Source organism: Arachis hypogaea, chromosome 20 (assembly GCF_003086295.3).
Source record: "Arachis hypogaea cultivar Tifrunner chromosome 20, arahy.Tifrunner.gnm2.J5K5, whole genome shotgun sequence".
Lineage (NCBI taxonomy): Eukaryota > Viridiplantae > Streptophyta > Magnoliopsida > Fabales > Fabaceae > Arachis > Arachis hypogaea.
This window is the reverse complement of record NC_092055.1, coordinates 44,798,947-44,814,342: the sequence shown is the minus strand read 5'-3', so window position 1 is coordinate 44,814,342 and position 15,396 is coordinate 44,798,947. Positions and strand designations below refer to the sequence as shown.

Sequence of the window (15,396 nt, the reverse complement as noted above, 5' to 3'; positions counted from 1 at the left end):
TTTTTTTTTTGTTCAAACTATCCAATCTCTATAATCTTCTCCTGCCAAAAAAAAAAAAAGAAACAAGAAGATTAACCATTGAATCAAATATTCTTTGGTCACACTTGTGTATGATTAATAATCCTTTTAATTATTTACTAATGATTGAAAAGTATAATTGAAGTCATAAGTTTTACTGTGATGAACAAAAGAACTTGACAAAAAAAAATTCACTATCCAGAATAATTTGTGTAGTGACCTCGTGTGACTAATCTAATTTAAATCTACATTGATTTGTTTGAATTAAAATTCTGTATAATTTACACACATGTTTTATGCCAAATAAATTATTAACGTTGTTTAAATAATTAATAGTTAATTCAGACCAAAAAAATGAAGTCAGTAATTTTATTATAGATGACTATATAATTGTCCGAACTCTAATTAAATTAATATTAATTATTATGATAATTAAATTCTTACAATAACCCTGAAACATATCATAAAAGATAACATACCCCTTATTTGAGAGAGCGAGGTTGACTAAAATTTACCTATTTTATATTGATATACTACTAGAAAATTAATTATTACAGACGGATATTTCTAACGGATTTTATCCCACGGAAATACAGACGGAATTTCAGAAGAACTTTTTATCGGAAAACAAAAAAATGAATTAGCATAAATTACAGACGGAAAACAAAATCTGTTGATAATTTTGTCGGCAAAATTATTTTTTTTTCGTAGAAAATGGTTACAGACGGAAAATCCGTTTGTAATTAAATAGTCAAAACACTGCATTTTATTAAATTATTACAGATGGAAAATCCATCTGTAATTTAAATTTTCCGTCGGAAATATTAAAATAAAGTTCGGCGTTACCAACTCCTCCTCATTTCACATATTCTTCCCCGTGCTTCCACACCCTCTCCTCCAAATGCTCGATCGGCGGCGCTTCTCAGCCTTGCACCGTCGTTGCACTTGCGCCGCCGCCGCACCGAATCTCCATTGCACTGAACTTCCATCGCCCCGTCACACCCCTTCCCGGCTCTTCTATGTGTGTTGCCCGCGTCGTTCCCTTTCGAACCCTAATTTGCATTTCTTCGCCACGGTCTTCGTCGCCTTCGTCAACCTTTGCGATTTTATAAAACTACAGCACCGATCGCTCATTCAGCGGCACTAACCATAACCAATGGCGTCCGCCGAGCAGCCATTGAAGAAGCGAAAGCACGACACTCTCCCGGAATCCTCACTGCCACACCAACGCCGCTAGCACCGCTGCCACAATCTCCTCAAACCCTAGCTCGTCCGCCTACTCCTCCTCCTCCGCCTCTGTCACAGGATGAGGTCGTCACCAAGCAGAGGAACAAAGATGAGGTTCGAACCATGTTTGAGAGCTACCGTCGCATCAAGCTCTTCTTGTCAAAGAAGGAAGGTAATTTCATCCATGACCTTGAATAGAGCTTCTTCGCTCTCGTCAATGCTTGCAGAGGTAAACACCACTAAACAACACTTCATAGTTCATTCTTTATCTTTTTGGAGGGTATAAATTTGAAATCAATGTTAATGAATTTGAGTTTGTTTATACCATTCAGACCCTAATGTACCATTCTTCTCTTCCTCATAATATAGCGTTTTCTCATATCTTTCTAATTCATTATTGCTTGCATCACCATTTGCAGGTCTGTGAACTGGACTTGATATTCAACTTCCATAAGGTTTGTCCCCACAACTCCATGTCATGATTTATGCTAATAAACAAATAAATTATAATAATAATTAGTTATTTCCATTGATCCTTCAAGGTGGCCACCTGAACAAAAAATGCTATGTTTCCCTAATTTCCTTAATAAAATACTATTTTGTGTTTTCAATGCTTGGTTCATTTGCCATAACTAAATAATCTTATAAGAGTGGATGCTTTATTTGAATTTTGATCTGAGCTATCATTTTCTATGTATAATATTGTCCGAAAATTATTCCCAACTATTAGATAATTGAACAAAGTTAGTGGAATTTTGGCATCCACATCTTCTTTGATGACATGGAGTTTATGATACTCTTCTTTCCAGGGATCAAACAATTTTATTGCAAGCTTGCCAGAAGATTTAGCAAATTGTTCCAAATTGTCCAAGCTAGATATGGAGGTAGGCACTAGTATAAAAAATTTGGTGTATTAAATGACAACAAAAATTTTGAGAGGTTAAGGTTTTATTAACCAGTGCCTTCATTATAACCTCTTTTTTGTCTCCAAGGAAACAAGTTAACAAAGATATCTAAAAATCTCTTTTCATCATGGACCATGCTTACTGAATTCAATGCATATAGGGATTTTCTTCTCTAAATACACACATATGCTGCTTTGCTTTCAATTTATTATTTCTATTCCTACATGTCAACTCACCAATTTTTTCCATTCTTATCACTACTGCAGCAAAAAACTTGTTGAATGGCATACCAGACAGCATTAGAGGCCTTTCACATCTAATTCGTCTTGATCTCCACCAGAACAGTGAGCTCTTTGATGTTATTCACATATTCTTAGAAGTTAAATAGATTAATATGGAATTAGAATGCTTACATTGGTGCCTAGCTAGAACATTCGGAACCAGTATAAGCAGAAATTGAGAGAATAGTTAGATACTCTGGCATATTTGATCAAAGAATGGTAAACCTGTGACAAATTTCTGAGAGTTTATGATAGATCTTTAGGCTAATTATTAATCACATTGCTGTTTTTATTTTGAAATTTTAGATGCAGACTCAAGCATGCCACCAAGTGATGGATGAAGCAGAAAAGGAGTACAAGAAGTTTTCCGAACGGATCACTGAAAGCCGTGAGGCAATGAAGGTTTTCACCTCTTTGACTAACATTATTTGATCTGTGATTTGGAAAAAAAACTATTAAGAATCGTAACGAGGTCTATGTACAGGCATCTTATGATGAGTTCATGGCAGAGGCACAAGCCAGTGCATCTCGTGTTATTATCTTGTGTAAACTGACCTACAATTCTTATCTGAATGTTATTTGAAGCTTGGCATAGTAAAATACTTCTACTTATTGAAGCTGTAAAGTCCTTGCTAGAGGAACCGAGTTTAGGTGTTCGAAAAGCACTTTCTGAGGTAATCCATTATGAACCATGTTCATGTAATTTACTTCTGAACTAACAGTTTCTTACCCTTCACTTTCTTTTGGTTTTTCCTGTCTTCCTTCTTTTCTTGTAGTTAATTGTTGTTATGGCTTCACATTGTTACTTGGTTGGTTCATCTGGAGAGTTGTTCATTGAGTATCTTGTACGGCACTGTGCTTTAACTGACAATAATCGCGGTGATCTTGACATCCTGAATAAGAGAGTGGAGGTAAAATTTCTCCCTAATCCTTGCTTCTCAATAAACAAGTGCCACTTGTGTACAATGATAAGACCATGATTGAAACCAAAATTTACTTTCTTAAATGCCATCTTAGCTTGGTGATGATCATGCCAGAAACTTATATTGTTGTGCCATGATTCAATTTATAAAAGGAACTATGCAACAAACATATAATTAGAAAAGGGTGATGAGCAAGGGTGATGAGCAGGGCTCCATATATATATATATATGACCCACATAAATTACATAACACCCAACCTTTTTCAGATATGTTAATCATTCTGAAGACAAAATAAAGAAACCTAAATTGCACTTAGCTTCTCTTTACCAACTTCACATGGATAACGTACCAGAAACATAAAAAGGGGTGTACTTCTCATGCATCTTTATTAGTTCTTTAGTCTTTACCTTTTTTTTGGTCGGTATTTAATTTGGTAATAAAGAAGAAATTGTATATTGTGATTTAATAAAATCGCTCATGCACTATATCTTACTCTGTTTAAATAAAAAATCCCATAATTACATGAAAATGATTGAAAGGTATATGACATAGAGAGAGCATAACAGAAGGTATTAAAGAATTCAAGTATGAAGACTTGAAAGTCTTAATAGATTGAAAATAAGGTATATTAATTTATAATTTATTCTATTTAGTGATAATAACAAATTATATTATATATATTTATATATATATTGGCAGGTGAAGGAGAAAGAACAAGTCCAACTAAACAACTTGAGTTAGGTGACTCAGAATTGATTTGGCCACACTTTTCTTAATCTTTTGAAAAAGAAAATTTGGCACTTTTTTGTTTTTGTACACAAGTGTTGGTGGCCGCCATAAGAGGGGGGTCCATGAACGAAAGCTTCTTCAAAATAGAAGCCCAAGGTTGAACTTAAAATAATAAAATAATGTCAGAAATATGACGTGGATGTTGACAATAATTTGGACTTTTGGGTCCAATCCAATAAGATAGAAAAAAGACATTTAATTTAATATTAAAAAAATTAAATATTATTTCCACATTTCTGTGATTTAAATTGTATATTGTTGTTGTTATTATGATTTGTGAGCTGAACTTGTGGGTGAGTTAGTTTATTTGAGGGATCACAGGATTCACTTTAACATGTGGACACTGGTGGCAGATTGATAGATAATTTTATGTCAAATTGAAAATGATGACCGAGTAATACTACTTGTTAATTTTAAAGCTTAGGTTCATGCCTCTTTTTTCTCAGTGGAGAGTTTACTCTATTGTTGGATAAAGTATGATATGCTTTATCTGATTTGAATTAAAAGATATTAAAATATAGTGTTTATTGTGAAGTCTTCCCTAGTAATTACTTTGATTTCGATATTAAAGGCCTACTGCATAGTCGATCTTAAAGAGCTTTCCTCTTTTTTCCTCCTGGTTTAAAAAATAAAGAGAAAGAAAGAGTTTTGTTTTTTTAAAGATAACACTGAAGATGATTTTGATATCAATACCAAGAAAGTGCCACTTCTTCTCATGTTTTCATCTAAAAAATCAGAGTTGCATGTTTTGATATCAATACCAAGAAAGTGCCAAAGGTGGAGTTGCATGCTCATCTCAATGAATCCGTTAGAGACTCCACACTCCTGTATGTATATCCGTATCTCTATCTTCTGATCTTCATCATCCTTTTATTCTTTTTTTAATTATTATCTAAGAGTATTGTGATTTATTAATATTAAGTGTGGGCATATTCAACCTGTTTCTTTGTTCTTGTAGCTTGAATTAGAAATACATTAATATAAAAGTATCATATATAAAAATTTTGAGTCGTGTTGCTTGTCAATTTGTGTTTTCTTCTGCTGATTCTTTTAGTTCTCTGAAGCTGTCTACAAGAGATCAACATTTCCTGTTTTCAAAACACATGGGTTGGCCCAGGCATCAATAGCTGATTGTGTATCAGAAACATTTTCTGCTATTCGAACAGTGAGTTCTCCATGGTTTATACTTCAAATTTATAGTAACTTTGTGCATTGTAAAGTCTTGTATTTGTATTAGACAGTTGATAACAGTAAAATAAATTATTACAGGTAAGATCTTTTGGTGGTGAAAAGCGGCAGATGTTTACATTTGCTAAACAGGCAAGATTATTCAAGAACGAATAGGTTTTTGTTGTGAAAGGCTTGACACCTCTAATTATTATTTCTCTCTCACTGTTTCTTTTGCAACAAGTTCAACCATTAAAATAATATTTTTAAGTTGCTTTAGTTTCTGTTCTCAGGGTGAGCTCTCTGTCGGAGCTATGGCATCTTTTATTGGATATACTTTCACTTTAACATTTGCCGTAAGGAAATTAAGTTGTGACTTGTTATTTATTTCATCTTATCTCTTGATCTTTACTTGACTTTCTGATATTATATCATTTAGGTTCAAGGACTGGTTAATACCTTTGGGGGTCTCCGAGGAGCTTTTGCGGCCGTTGACAGGATCAACTCTGTTTTATCTCGAGTTCAAGTTGATGATTCTCTTGCCTATGGCTTAGAAAGAGAACTAAGGCAACAAAAAGCAGTGGATGATGAGAAATATAAATTATTCTTCTCTAATAGTTCAACTGAGAAAAACCAAAATTCATTACATCTCGGCACTAAAAACATCTAGCAATTTGTTTAGCTTGGCTTGGCTTGGCAAATATACACGCTAAGAGATTTCTTATTCCATAAGATTTGATTACATGCTCTTTTAACACTACAAAAATAATCACTTTTAGCGGCCATTTATTTTGCTTTTAGCGGCAACAAAAATAGCCGCTAATACATTTACCGGCAATTAGACATTAGCCGTCTTATGCTTCGCCGCTAAAAGGTTTTAGCGGCAATTATAACATTTGCCGGTAAAAACCTTTTTAATGGCCGCAAAAAGTATATAAGTTTTAGCGGCCATTTTTTTGGCAATTTATATGGCCCCTAAAAGTAATTCTAATATTGCAATGTTATTCACTTTTAGTGGCAATTACTATTGCCGCCAAAACCCATTTTACCGACAATTTATATGGCCACTAAAAATAATTCTAAAATTATGTTATTCACTTTTAGTTGCCATTACTATTGCCGCTAAAATCTTAAAAATTTTTTAATTATACTCACTCTTTTAGAAATAACAACCTATCCTTTTTCTAAAATTTCAAATTTTTACCAACAATTATTATTATTGTACATAATATAAATATACTAAAATTAATTATTACAAAATAAAATATTTTATTAAATTCAAAATATTTATACAAAACTTTCTCTTGAAAAGTAATAAAACATAATACAAATTTAAACAACACAAATACTACAAGAAAAAGAGGATTTAAGAGTAAATCTACATTATATACACAAATTGCTGAGGCATGTAGGAATTGGAAGTCTTAGCCACAATCTCTTCATTCCCTTTACAGGGTCTGTCAGAACCAACTCAGCCCCGAAAGCCAACAGAGTGATTCTCCTTTCGAGACTCATTGAAGCAGGCATTGTAATTTTGACCTTGTAACCCTTGGCTACGGCCATGAAAGCTAATCCGATGCTAGTATAGTGATTCTCCTTTCGAGACTCATTGAAGCAGGCATTGTAATTTTGACCTTGTAACCCTTGGCTACGGCCATGAAAGCTAATCCGATGCTAGTATTTCTACTTGTTGGTTCAATCAGAACACTCTTCAGCAAAATATGACAAGAGCCACATGCAGATAAGAAACAAATCAGATTATACATCTAAATAACCAATACTATCTTTCATCAATCCACATCCTATCCTAGCTAGTTCTGCATCTCAGTTTTAACAGAAAGTAATAAACAGTAACACCATTCAATCAAAGCTAAAATCACTTCCAAGCTTGAACAAATATCTTTATGTTATGAAAGCTTTTCACAGAACATGTATTTGAATTTGGGCTTACGTATATAGTTTGTTCCCTCATGATAACTGTATACGTCAGAATTAAAGTGATGGCAGTGGAAAAAAGAAAGTAATAAAATAATGCTCAGAAAAACTTTAGCAATCCCTTCTCCCTGCCCGACCCTTATTCATTGCACTCCCTGTAGCCAGATAAACCTATACAAGTTAGCTATAAGAACTTGCTTTTTACAACCTAAAATTGTTGAAAAATGAGTGTATATTATTATAAAAACTATGCAGATTAAAATATATGTGTAAATAAAGAACTACTTAGCGTTTGAAAACTTTAATTTATACATATAAAAAATTTAAAGAATCCTAAAAAATATATAAAGCATACAACTAATAATATATGCCTTCATTACCATTATTATTGGACCAAGTGAAGCTTGAGGGACGATATCAGCTTGTGAGAAAGCTGGAATTTGAAGAAAAGGATGTCACAGCCTTAACTCCTACGGAAAATTGGTAAGAGATTTGACAATATCAAGATTTGACAATAGTAAAGTAGATTCAATGAGCTCCATAGCACGTGATTTTGTAGTCTCAATCTGGTAATATCCCACAGCATACCAATAGCAAATCAATTAAGAGGGAAACAAATTGTCATGATTAAAAAAATTATGAACTTAAAACATACTAATTACCAAAGAAGAAGTTTGTCTCCTCCAAGAAAGGCTCTCAGTTTCCATATCCATTGCAAAATCATTTACACTATTGACAATTGCAGCTAAGTCCTGCTTGGCATATCGGCAATCTTGTGTCACAAGTCAGCGCATGGTACGAATTCCTCTGTGAGACGTTGTTGCCTCTGAAGAATCACATTAGTTCCAAGCGTATCAACAATTGTCATCTGTTTTAAAAAAGAATGTAAAAGAATTACTCAGAGCACATACAATTGGATAAATATATTATGCAAGTCTATAATATAAAAATTGTGATATTCGTACAGGACAAGGAAGAAATAGAACAGAATCAAGAAATTAACCGAATTACTTCTTTCTCATTAGTAGTTGGAACAACTCCCTCTTTCAGGTATCTTTCCCCAAGAAGTGCATTAATCACCGTTGATTTACCGGAGTTGAATTTACCCTGAAATATATGAGAGAAAAGGTACAATACCATGTCAAATAACTAATAGCATTCTGTAGGATTTGATTTCTATGTCTATCTGAAAAATCCATATAAAAGCTAGAAGAAACACGTCACTCAACTAACCAAAAGCATTTTGCATTGTTCTATTTATAGTCAAAGCTCCAAATCAAATGAAGCAAAGCAAACGTGTTTGAAGTCTGCATAACTATTTTATTTCAAGTTTTGTTCATTTTAACTTCAATTACATAATAAACTAGTTAGCTATAGTAATAATAAACTTTCCTATTCAATTCAATCCTATATGCTACCTTTATATCTCTTACCTATTATTAGGATAAGAAACAATGATTTGCTTTTAAGAATTAAAATAAAAGTACAAAAGAATTATTACACACAGCAGTAGAGGATTGATTGAACATATAAATTAGGAATATATGTAACACCTTATTCTTTCTCGTAATAAGCTTTTACATTTTCATGACTCAAACTATATTGCAAGACAAATATTAAGTTTACAAACAAATGAATAAGAATTTCATGATTACACAAACCCTAAAATTGAAACTTAACATACACTAAGATAGAGACTCAAAGGAATAAGCATAAAGGTTTACCTTGATTTCCTTAGATGGATGAAGCATTTCGTCGAACAGGTCAGATGCATAAAGACACAAATGCAAAAGTTCAACCAAAATACAATCTCAATAGACAATTTTTGGGCCAACAATTCTGACTCCTCCTTCTTCTCCAAGACTGAACCGAGCTCCTGCTTTGCAGCCTCCAACTGCTTCATGGCGTGGCCAAGCTCCGCTTCTAGCTGCTGTTGGTTTGACACCAGCTCAATAAAGACAGTTTTGTGCTTCCTGAGATCAGAGGAGTGTTCCTGAGCTTCAAGCTTAACAGATTCTCTCAATTCTTCTGCTTCCCTTTCAGCCTTTGCAAGATTTTCCTCCAACTCCTTCCTCTTCTGCTCCCCTTCTTGAATTACTTTGTCCCTGGACTCCAGCAAATCCTCTATTTCCTTCAATTTTTGGCTCATTTCAGAGACAGCCTCATCCTTTTTCTTTTCAAACACTCTCAGCTCATTCATCAGAGCCCCAATGTGCTGCCGAAGTTTTCGCCTTTCATGCAACCAACTATGCTCCTGTGTAGCAAAGATCCCCACAACTTTCTCATTGGCCTTTGCATCCTCATGCCTCATCTTCTTGAGATTCTTAATCTCCCTCTCAGCATTCCTGAGCTTGAAGACCTATATTCTTCTCCATCCGGAACCCCTTTCTGAACCTTCCACACAATCAACCCAAGCAGTTGTGCACTCCCTTGGAGTATGCTGTCACGGATTTCACTCCATTTTTCAACCTCAACATGTGATTTTGTGAGTGCTTGGAGTGCAAAAAACACACAAGAAACACCAAAATACATAGGATACATAGTATCAGTGTCACTCTTCTTGTCATACCCAAATCTATTATCCAAGACAGAGAATCCCTTATCCTCTGCCATTACTATAATGGGGTTTTGGTTCTCCTTTGCCTCTCTACAACTATGAAAAGAAAAAAAACCAATAAGAAAACAACTATAATTAATGAAACTGAGTCCTACATTACATTAAAACTCACATGATTTTTGGCCATAGATAGATCCCAATTGATTCAATAATGATAGACATATTTGACAGTACAATAATTGAGTTTAAAACAGTAGATGCCTAATGAAAATGTTGGGAGACATTAGTGTGTGTCTAAAGCAATAGTTTCCTTAACATAGGATTCAAGAATGATCTTACTTACATATTTTTCTCCCCTTCTGAAACTGCAACTAGGCCTGGAAAAAGTACTTGACTGGATCAGTTAAGTCCACAAGTCACACCAAACAGCAAAACTCATGTATATTTCATCTTGGACTTTGCATGATTCAATTAATGGTGCACTTTTCTGGAGGGTTAAATTGACTCTGATCATCAATCTTGACTTAATAAGAAGGGAAAGGTGTCACATGTTGTCACTTCACTCTTCTTTAAATCCTCATTATTCTGTTCTCCACTTTCATTTACAAAAATAATTATAATTATTTATATTAATTAAAATTTTTTGGAGAACATCTAAAAAACAGAGCAAGAATGAAATTCAAAACTGATAACAAACAAAACAGCAACCAATAGAGGAGGAGATTATAGATTAACAGAATGCAAGAAACAAGGCTGGAATTTTTCCACTACCAAAGTGAATATCCCCTGCCTTAATATGTTCTTTTGCCTGAAGGACTGCCTCCTTGTATGTTTCAGGTGCCATGGTTGACATCTTTAAAGGAGGACCGAAATGGTGAGTATGCAAATTCACTGAGCCTAAAGCCAGCCTCACACTAGCAAATCCAAATTTCAAATTAATTTCTCCTGGAGCATAAAAATTGGTGCATGATGATATGCAAGAATGTATTAGTTAGCATGAATCACATAAACCCTAGAAAATGAGAATTTCTCAAATAAGGAACCACAATTGAATAAGAGATCGATGAAAAGGTTACTGAGGTGCGAACTGAAACTAGAGATCATAATGTATGACAGAGGCGGTGATAGAAACCACCACATAAGGCTACAAGCCATCGACAGAGACTGTGACATGAACTAGCGACAACCAACGCAGATTGAGGATGAGGTGGTAGCCAAGAATGTTACTTGAGTCGTTCGGTGTAGAACTTGGTGTGAGGAAGAGGAGGAGATGGCAGCGACGGCGAAATGAAGAGGTTGCAATAGCAAAGTGAGGTGATGGAGGCACTGATACAGTAAAGAGGGATGAAATGTGAGAAATGAGAAAATGGCTTCAACGGTGAAAGTGATATTCTTTATAATTAAAATAATTAAAAAAGGATTGAAAGAAGAAGAACTACCGGCAAAGTTAATAATTAGTTAGTGGCCATTCATGTAATTGCCGCTACAAATGAAGTATTAAAGGCAGTTATTTATTTGCCGGGAAAAAAGTCATTTAACAAGAGAAATTATAGCTATATTAATATGGCCGCTAAATATTTGTCGGTAAAGATTAAATTTTTTGTAGTGTAATTAAATATTTATTTGTGATGAATTATAGTTGATGTATCAACACACTTTGATGTATGGTTGTTACTTAATATTATAGTTGATGTATTAATACACTTTGTTTATGTTTTGAATTATATTAACTTGCTTGTTTATAGTACTTTTCTTTTAGTTTGATAATACGATGAATTTGTTTATTTTTTGAAATATTATAAATATTCAAATACAAAATAGATAAAAAAAATTGTATTTATTAAATTTATATTTATTTTGTATAAAAACAGGTTTATTTTTGTAATAGGAAAAAAATTATTTTACCTTACCGATAGATTTACAGACGGATTTTCTGTCTGTAATCAGAGTGTAAGATGGTTTTCCAAGATTCAAATTACAGACGGAAAATCTATTGAAAAATCCATCTGTAATTAATTCGTCTGTAATTACAGACGATAAATCCGTTGAAAAATTTACAGACGGAAAATCCGTCTGTAATTACAGACGAAAAATCCGTCAGAAAGTTCGTCGCCTTTGGGAAATGGATAGAAAATTTACAGAGGGAAAATCCGTCGGTAACTTGTAAAAATCCGTTTGTAATTTTTCGACGGAAAAAAATCTATCGGTAAATAATTTCCGACGGGGCTTTTACAGAGGGACAAATCCGTCGGTAATTTCGTCAGTAACCAAAAATTCGTCTGTAATAAAGACTAAATCCGTCTATAAATCTGTCTGTATTAATCCATTTTCTAGTTGTGATACTTGTGTTATATTTTTATTTATATATGCTCCCTTCTTTAATCACCCATACTTATTACCCTTCTAACAGATTCTATACCTTTAAACTTTTTTTAATTTCATTATTTATAGGCTAACAACACCAAATGTGCATCAAATTACAACACTTCCATCTCTTATCCTTTGGTATTTTTACTCAGCACCTGTATATGCTTCTACTACTATATTGTTGTAGTGAAATATGAAGTTGAGACTAAGTTATTGGGACAACTTGAAGTGATAAATTTGGAGATTTTCAACACTGGACTTAGTAAAATTACTTCTCATTCTTGCAATGCGGAACTTGCCCCAGTTGATTGCTTTATACTTTGGAGGGTTCTTGTCGTTTATCAACTCTTGTAGAGGTTCCACATCAGTGTACAATGCTGGCTTCAAGAAGAATGGAATGGAAAACCTGTCTCTCTCTGAGTTTACCATCACCCTGTGCTCTACGCTTTCATATGCATCATTGCTCCAAACCTGTATGCACCAAATAAAGTCATTTTAATTTGTCCTCGCCATTGTCTTCACATTAAAGCATTATTCCAAACACCAAAGAAAGCCAAGGTTCTCAAAACTCATTCGATCGAATAGCTAGAGTTAGAAGTTTAAAGGTTTAACCAAAATTCAATCTAAATCGAATCGGATATAATAAAATAATATATTTATATATAAAATGTATATTTTTTTAAAAAAATTGATTTTTTATTATTATTTTAAACTAATTAATTACAAAAATTATATCAATAACCATCTTTTAAAACATTTTTTTGTTTTTATCTTATTTTCCGCCGAACAATTTTACTTTGAATCGAACTGATCTGGTTGTCAATTTCCAGTTAACTGGGTCAATCGGTCGGTTCGATCCAATTCTCTCCACAATTATATTATGGAGAATATTGTCAATGGGTAGGGCAAGTAACAAGTCTAGAGGAGATTTGTAATGAACAAGACTAGCATTGGTACCTGAATCATGTCACCAACATTGATGATGAAAGAATTGGAAATGGGTTTGACTGTGATCCACTCTCCATCAGATTTTCGTCTAACTTGAAGACCACCAACATCATCTTGATTAAGCACAGTTAACACTCCAGTGTCTTTGTGGCGCCCAAGACCAAGTGCCAAATGAGGGTAAGGGCAAGGTGGATAATGATTCAGTCTGATATTACTTGTGTTGTGTTTGAAGAAGCCACGGAACCTATTTGGTGCTAACCCTAAGCTCAGTGCAATCAGTTCCATCAGCTTATAGGCTAGTTTCTCCACTTCTTCTGCATAGTCTTCGCATGCTTCTCTGGTAAGTGTCTCACAGAGTTGTTAAACAATGCCAATGTGAAAATCAAGTATGAGAAATGATTTGTTCAATTATAATTTCTTTTAGATATTTTCTTAATTACTATGACAGATAAAAATTGATCCCATTAATTTTAGGATATTGATTGCATCACTGAAATATAATTTTACTTTATAATTTAGCATTTTAATTTATATTGCTCTCTCTATTTTAAATAGTTTTTTAAAGTTTTTTATACATTAAAAAATTAATGTACCTAGACCTATTTTATATCTAAGTACAATGGCATTTTAACGTATCAATAAAAAAAGTGAGTGTTATTTTAAAACAAAAAGAGCATTATTGGCTACAATAGATAATGTTTCTTTCATTTAATTCTAATCTTATCGTGGATTGATCACAATTAAGGCTCTTCAACCTGACCAATAAAAAGTATATTTAGTGTGAAAAAGTATATGGTACCAACATAATATCTGTTAATTTATTATCAACAATAATTAATTATTATATTTTAAACACATATATAAAGAGAGATCCACAAAGACATTTTTATCAAACACAATTATAAATAAGAGTTGGCAGAAGTTGATAGAAATATTGTTGGTAATGTAGCGGAACCGATTTAGTGTACATGAATGTGTTAAAATCAATGATCCCAAATTTTTATAAATAATTATATAGTTAACACCATTTTCAAAATCTTTTTTGAATTTACGTGAATATTAATAGGAATTTGTTTTTCTGTATATTTGTTTTATGTTACTTTTTTTTTACCATAAAAGCTACAATGTCATAAAATAACTTATCCAAGAGTTTAAACAAACAAAAACAGAATAGGTACATGAAAATATATATGAAACTCAAACTTTTTGCTCTATTTATGTATAAAAATATGAGAAAATATTTAGTTTGGTCTTGACATTCGAGTTTTAATTTTTTTCTTGAAGTTTCAATTATTTCAATTTAGTCCCTAAACTTTTCAATTGACTCTATGACAAAAATCACTACAAAGACTAACGTGATTAAAATTTAAAAAATTTAGGTTCTAAATTGAAGCGATTAAAATTTCAAAGACTGATTTAAGACTCAGAATGTAACTTCATAGAACAAACTGAGTATTTTTGCCTACCCTGCACCAACTAAAAAGATCATCTAAATACACTCCTAAACTCAAATTTCAGATAAATCAGATAGCATAGAAGAATAAAAGAGTATATAGGTTACCTAAAGTGAGGAGGATTGAGAGGCCAACGATTATCCCAATGAAACTGAATATTTATGTCATCATGGTGATGATCATGAGATGGTGGAATGAAAGTAGGTTGTTGAACATTGAAATCATAAATCTCCTTCCAATCCCTAACGTTCTTGGTATGCTCTGCTTCAAAGTAACCAAGCACGTTCCTATCATCCCTTCTAACCTTCAGCTTCTCCTCCAAACTAAGACCAAAGAACTTCTTCGCAGCATCTTCAATCCTCTGCCTCTTCTCTAAAGGCACCTTGTGATTGATCACCTGAAAGAAACCCCATTCTTTGCATGCTCTCCCTATTTCTTCAATAATATTCGAAACTGGTGATGGTGATGGCAATCTTGTGGCTTCTTCATCATCTTGGTAGTTTATGGGAGACAGATCAATTAAAGGGATTCCTTCGGCTGTGGTTATTGAAGCTTTTGGTCTGTGTTCTGCTGCTTGCACAAAAATTGGGTCTACCTCTACCATCTTTTATGATCTTTAATTTTCCTCTGCTTGATCCAAAGATACAAGAGAAACCACATTTTATATGAAAGCTTTGATAGGTGTATTTACTTTTTCAACCATATTATAGCAGTAAATTAAAATTAATTATCATAGTAAAATATATTAAAAAATAAATTAAATTATACATATATTTATATATAGGACTATGCTATGTGTACACTAAAATTAGTCACCAAAATCA

At 33.2% G+C, this 15,396-nt stretch overlaps 3 protein-coding genes across 25 annotated transcripts; 1 reads left to right on the top strand and 2 right to left on the bottom strand.

The window, feature by feature from the left end:
* Positions 1-856: 856 nt before the first annotated feature.
* On the top strand, positions 857-6,053 carry LOC112782572 (ABC transporter B family member 28). Of its 5 annotated transcripts, none has more exons than XM_025825025.2 (13): positions 857-1,474; positions 1,665-1,700; positions 2,055-2,129; positions 2,417-2,494; positions 2,738-2,833; positions 3,017-3,105; positions 3,208-3,342; positions 4,055-4,091; positions 4,882-4,971; positions 5,209-5,309; positions 5,414-5,464; positions 5,605-5,667; positions 5,751-6,053. In XM_025825025.2, the coding sequence occupies exons 7-13, from the start codon at positions 3,220-3,222 to the stop codon at positions 5,979-5,981; spliced, it is 696 nt and encodes a 231-aa protein (XP_025680810.1). In that variant the 5' UTR covers positions 857-1,474; positions 1,665-1,700; positions 2,055-2,129; positions 2,417-2,494; positions 2,738-2,833; positions 3,017-3,105; positions 3,208-3,219; the 3' UTR covers positions 5,982-6,053. The 5 variants fall into 5 exon arrangements, with proteins under 5 accessions (XP_025680810.1, XP_025680807.1, XP_025680811.1 ...); XM_025825022.3 differs by having other exon boundaries at positions 874-1,474; positions 2,916-3,105; XM_025825026.3 differs by having other exon boundaries at positions 876-1,474; positions 2,417-2,650.
* A 507-nt stretch (positions 6,054-6,560) lies between these two features.
* LOC112782573 (uncharacterized) lies at positions 6,561-11,225 on the bottom strand. 19 transcript variants are annotated; one of them, XM_072229872.1, is made up of 8 exons: positions 10,880-11,180; positions 10,575-10,748; positions 10,147-10,180; positions 8,971-9,899; positions 8,258-8,353; positions 7,909-8,114; positions 7,627-7,812; positions 6,561-7,020 (listed from the first exon to the last, which is right to left on the bottom strand). In XM_072229872.1, the coding sequence occupies exons 1-4, from the start codon at positions 10,974-10,976 to the stop codon at positions 9,554-9,556; spliced, it is 651 nt and encodes a 216-aa protein (XP_072085973.1). In that variant the 5' UTR covers positions 10,977-11,180; the 3' UTR covers positions 6,561-7,020; positions 7,627-7,812; positions 7,909-8,114; positions 8,258-8,353; positions 8,971-9,553. The 19 variants fall into 18 exon arrangements, with proteins under 19 accessions (XP_072085980.1, XP_072085974.1, XP_072085973.1 ...); XM_072229879.1 differs by having other exon boundaries at positions 10,147-10,398; XM_072229873.1 differs by having other exon boundaries at positions 8,250-8,353.
* A 994-nt stretch (positions 11,226-12,219) lies between these two features.
* On the bottom strand, positions 12,220-15,262 carry LOC112784716 (protein LATERAL BRANCHING OXIDOREDUCTASE 1). The gene is made up of 3 exons (XM_025828013.2): positions 14,680-15,262; positions 13,128-13,455; positions 12,220-12,641 (listed from the first exon to the last, which is right to left on the bottom strand). Exons 1-3 carry the CDS (start codon positions 15,174-15,176, stop codon positions 12,381-12,383), a joined length of 1,086 nt encoding a protein of 361 aa, XP_025683798.1. The 5' UTR covers positions 15,177-15,262; the 3' UTR covers positions 12,220-12,380.
* Between the last annotated feature and the right edge of the window lie 134 nt (positions 15,263-15,396).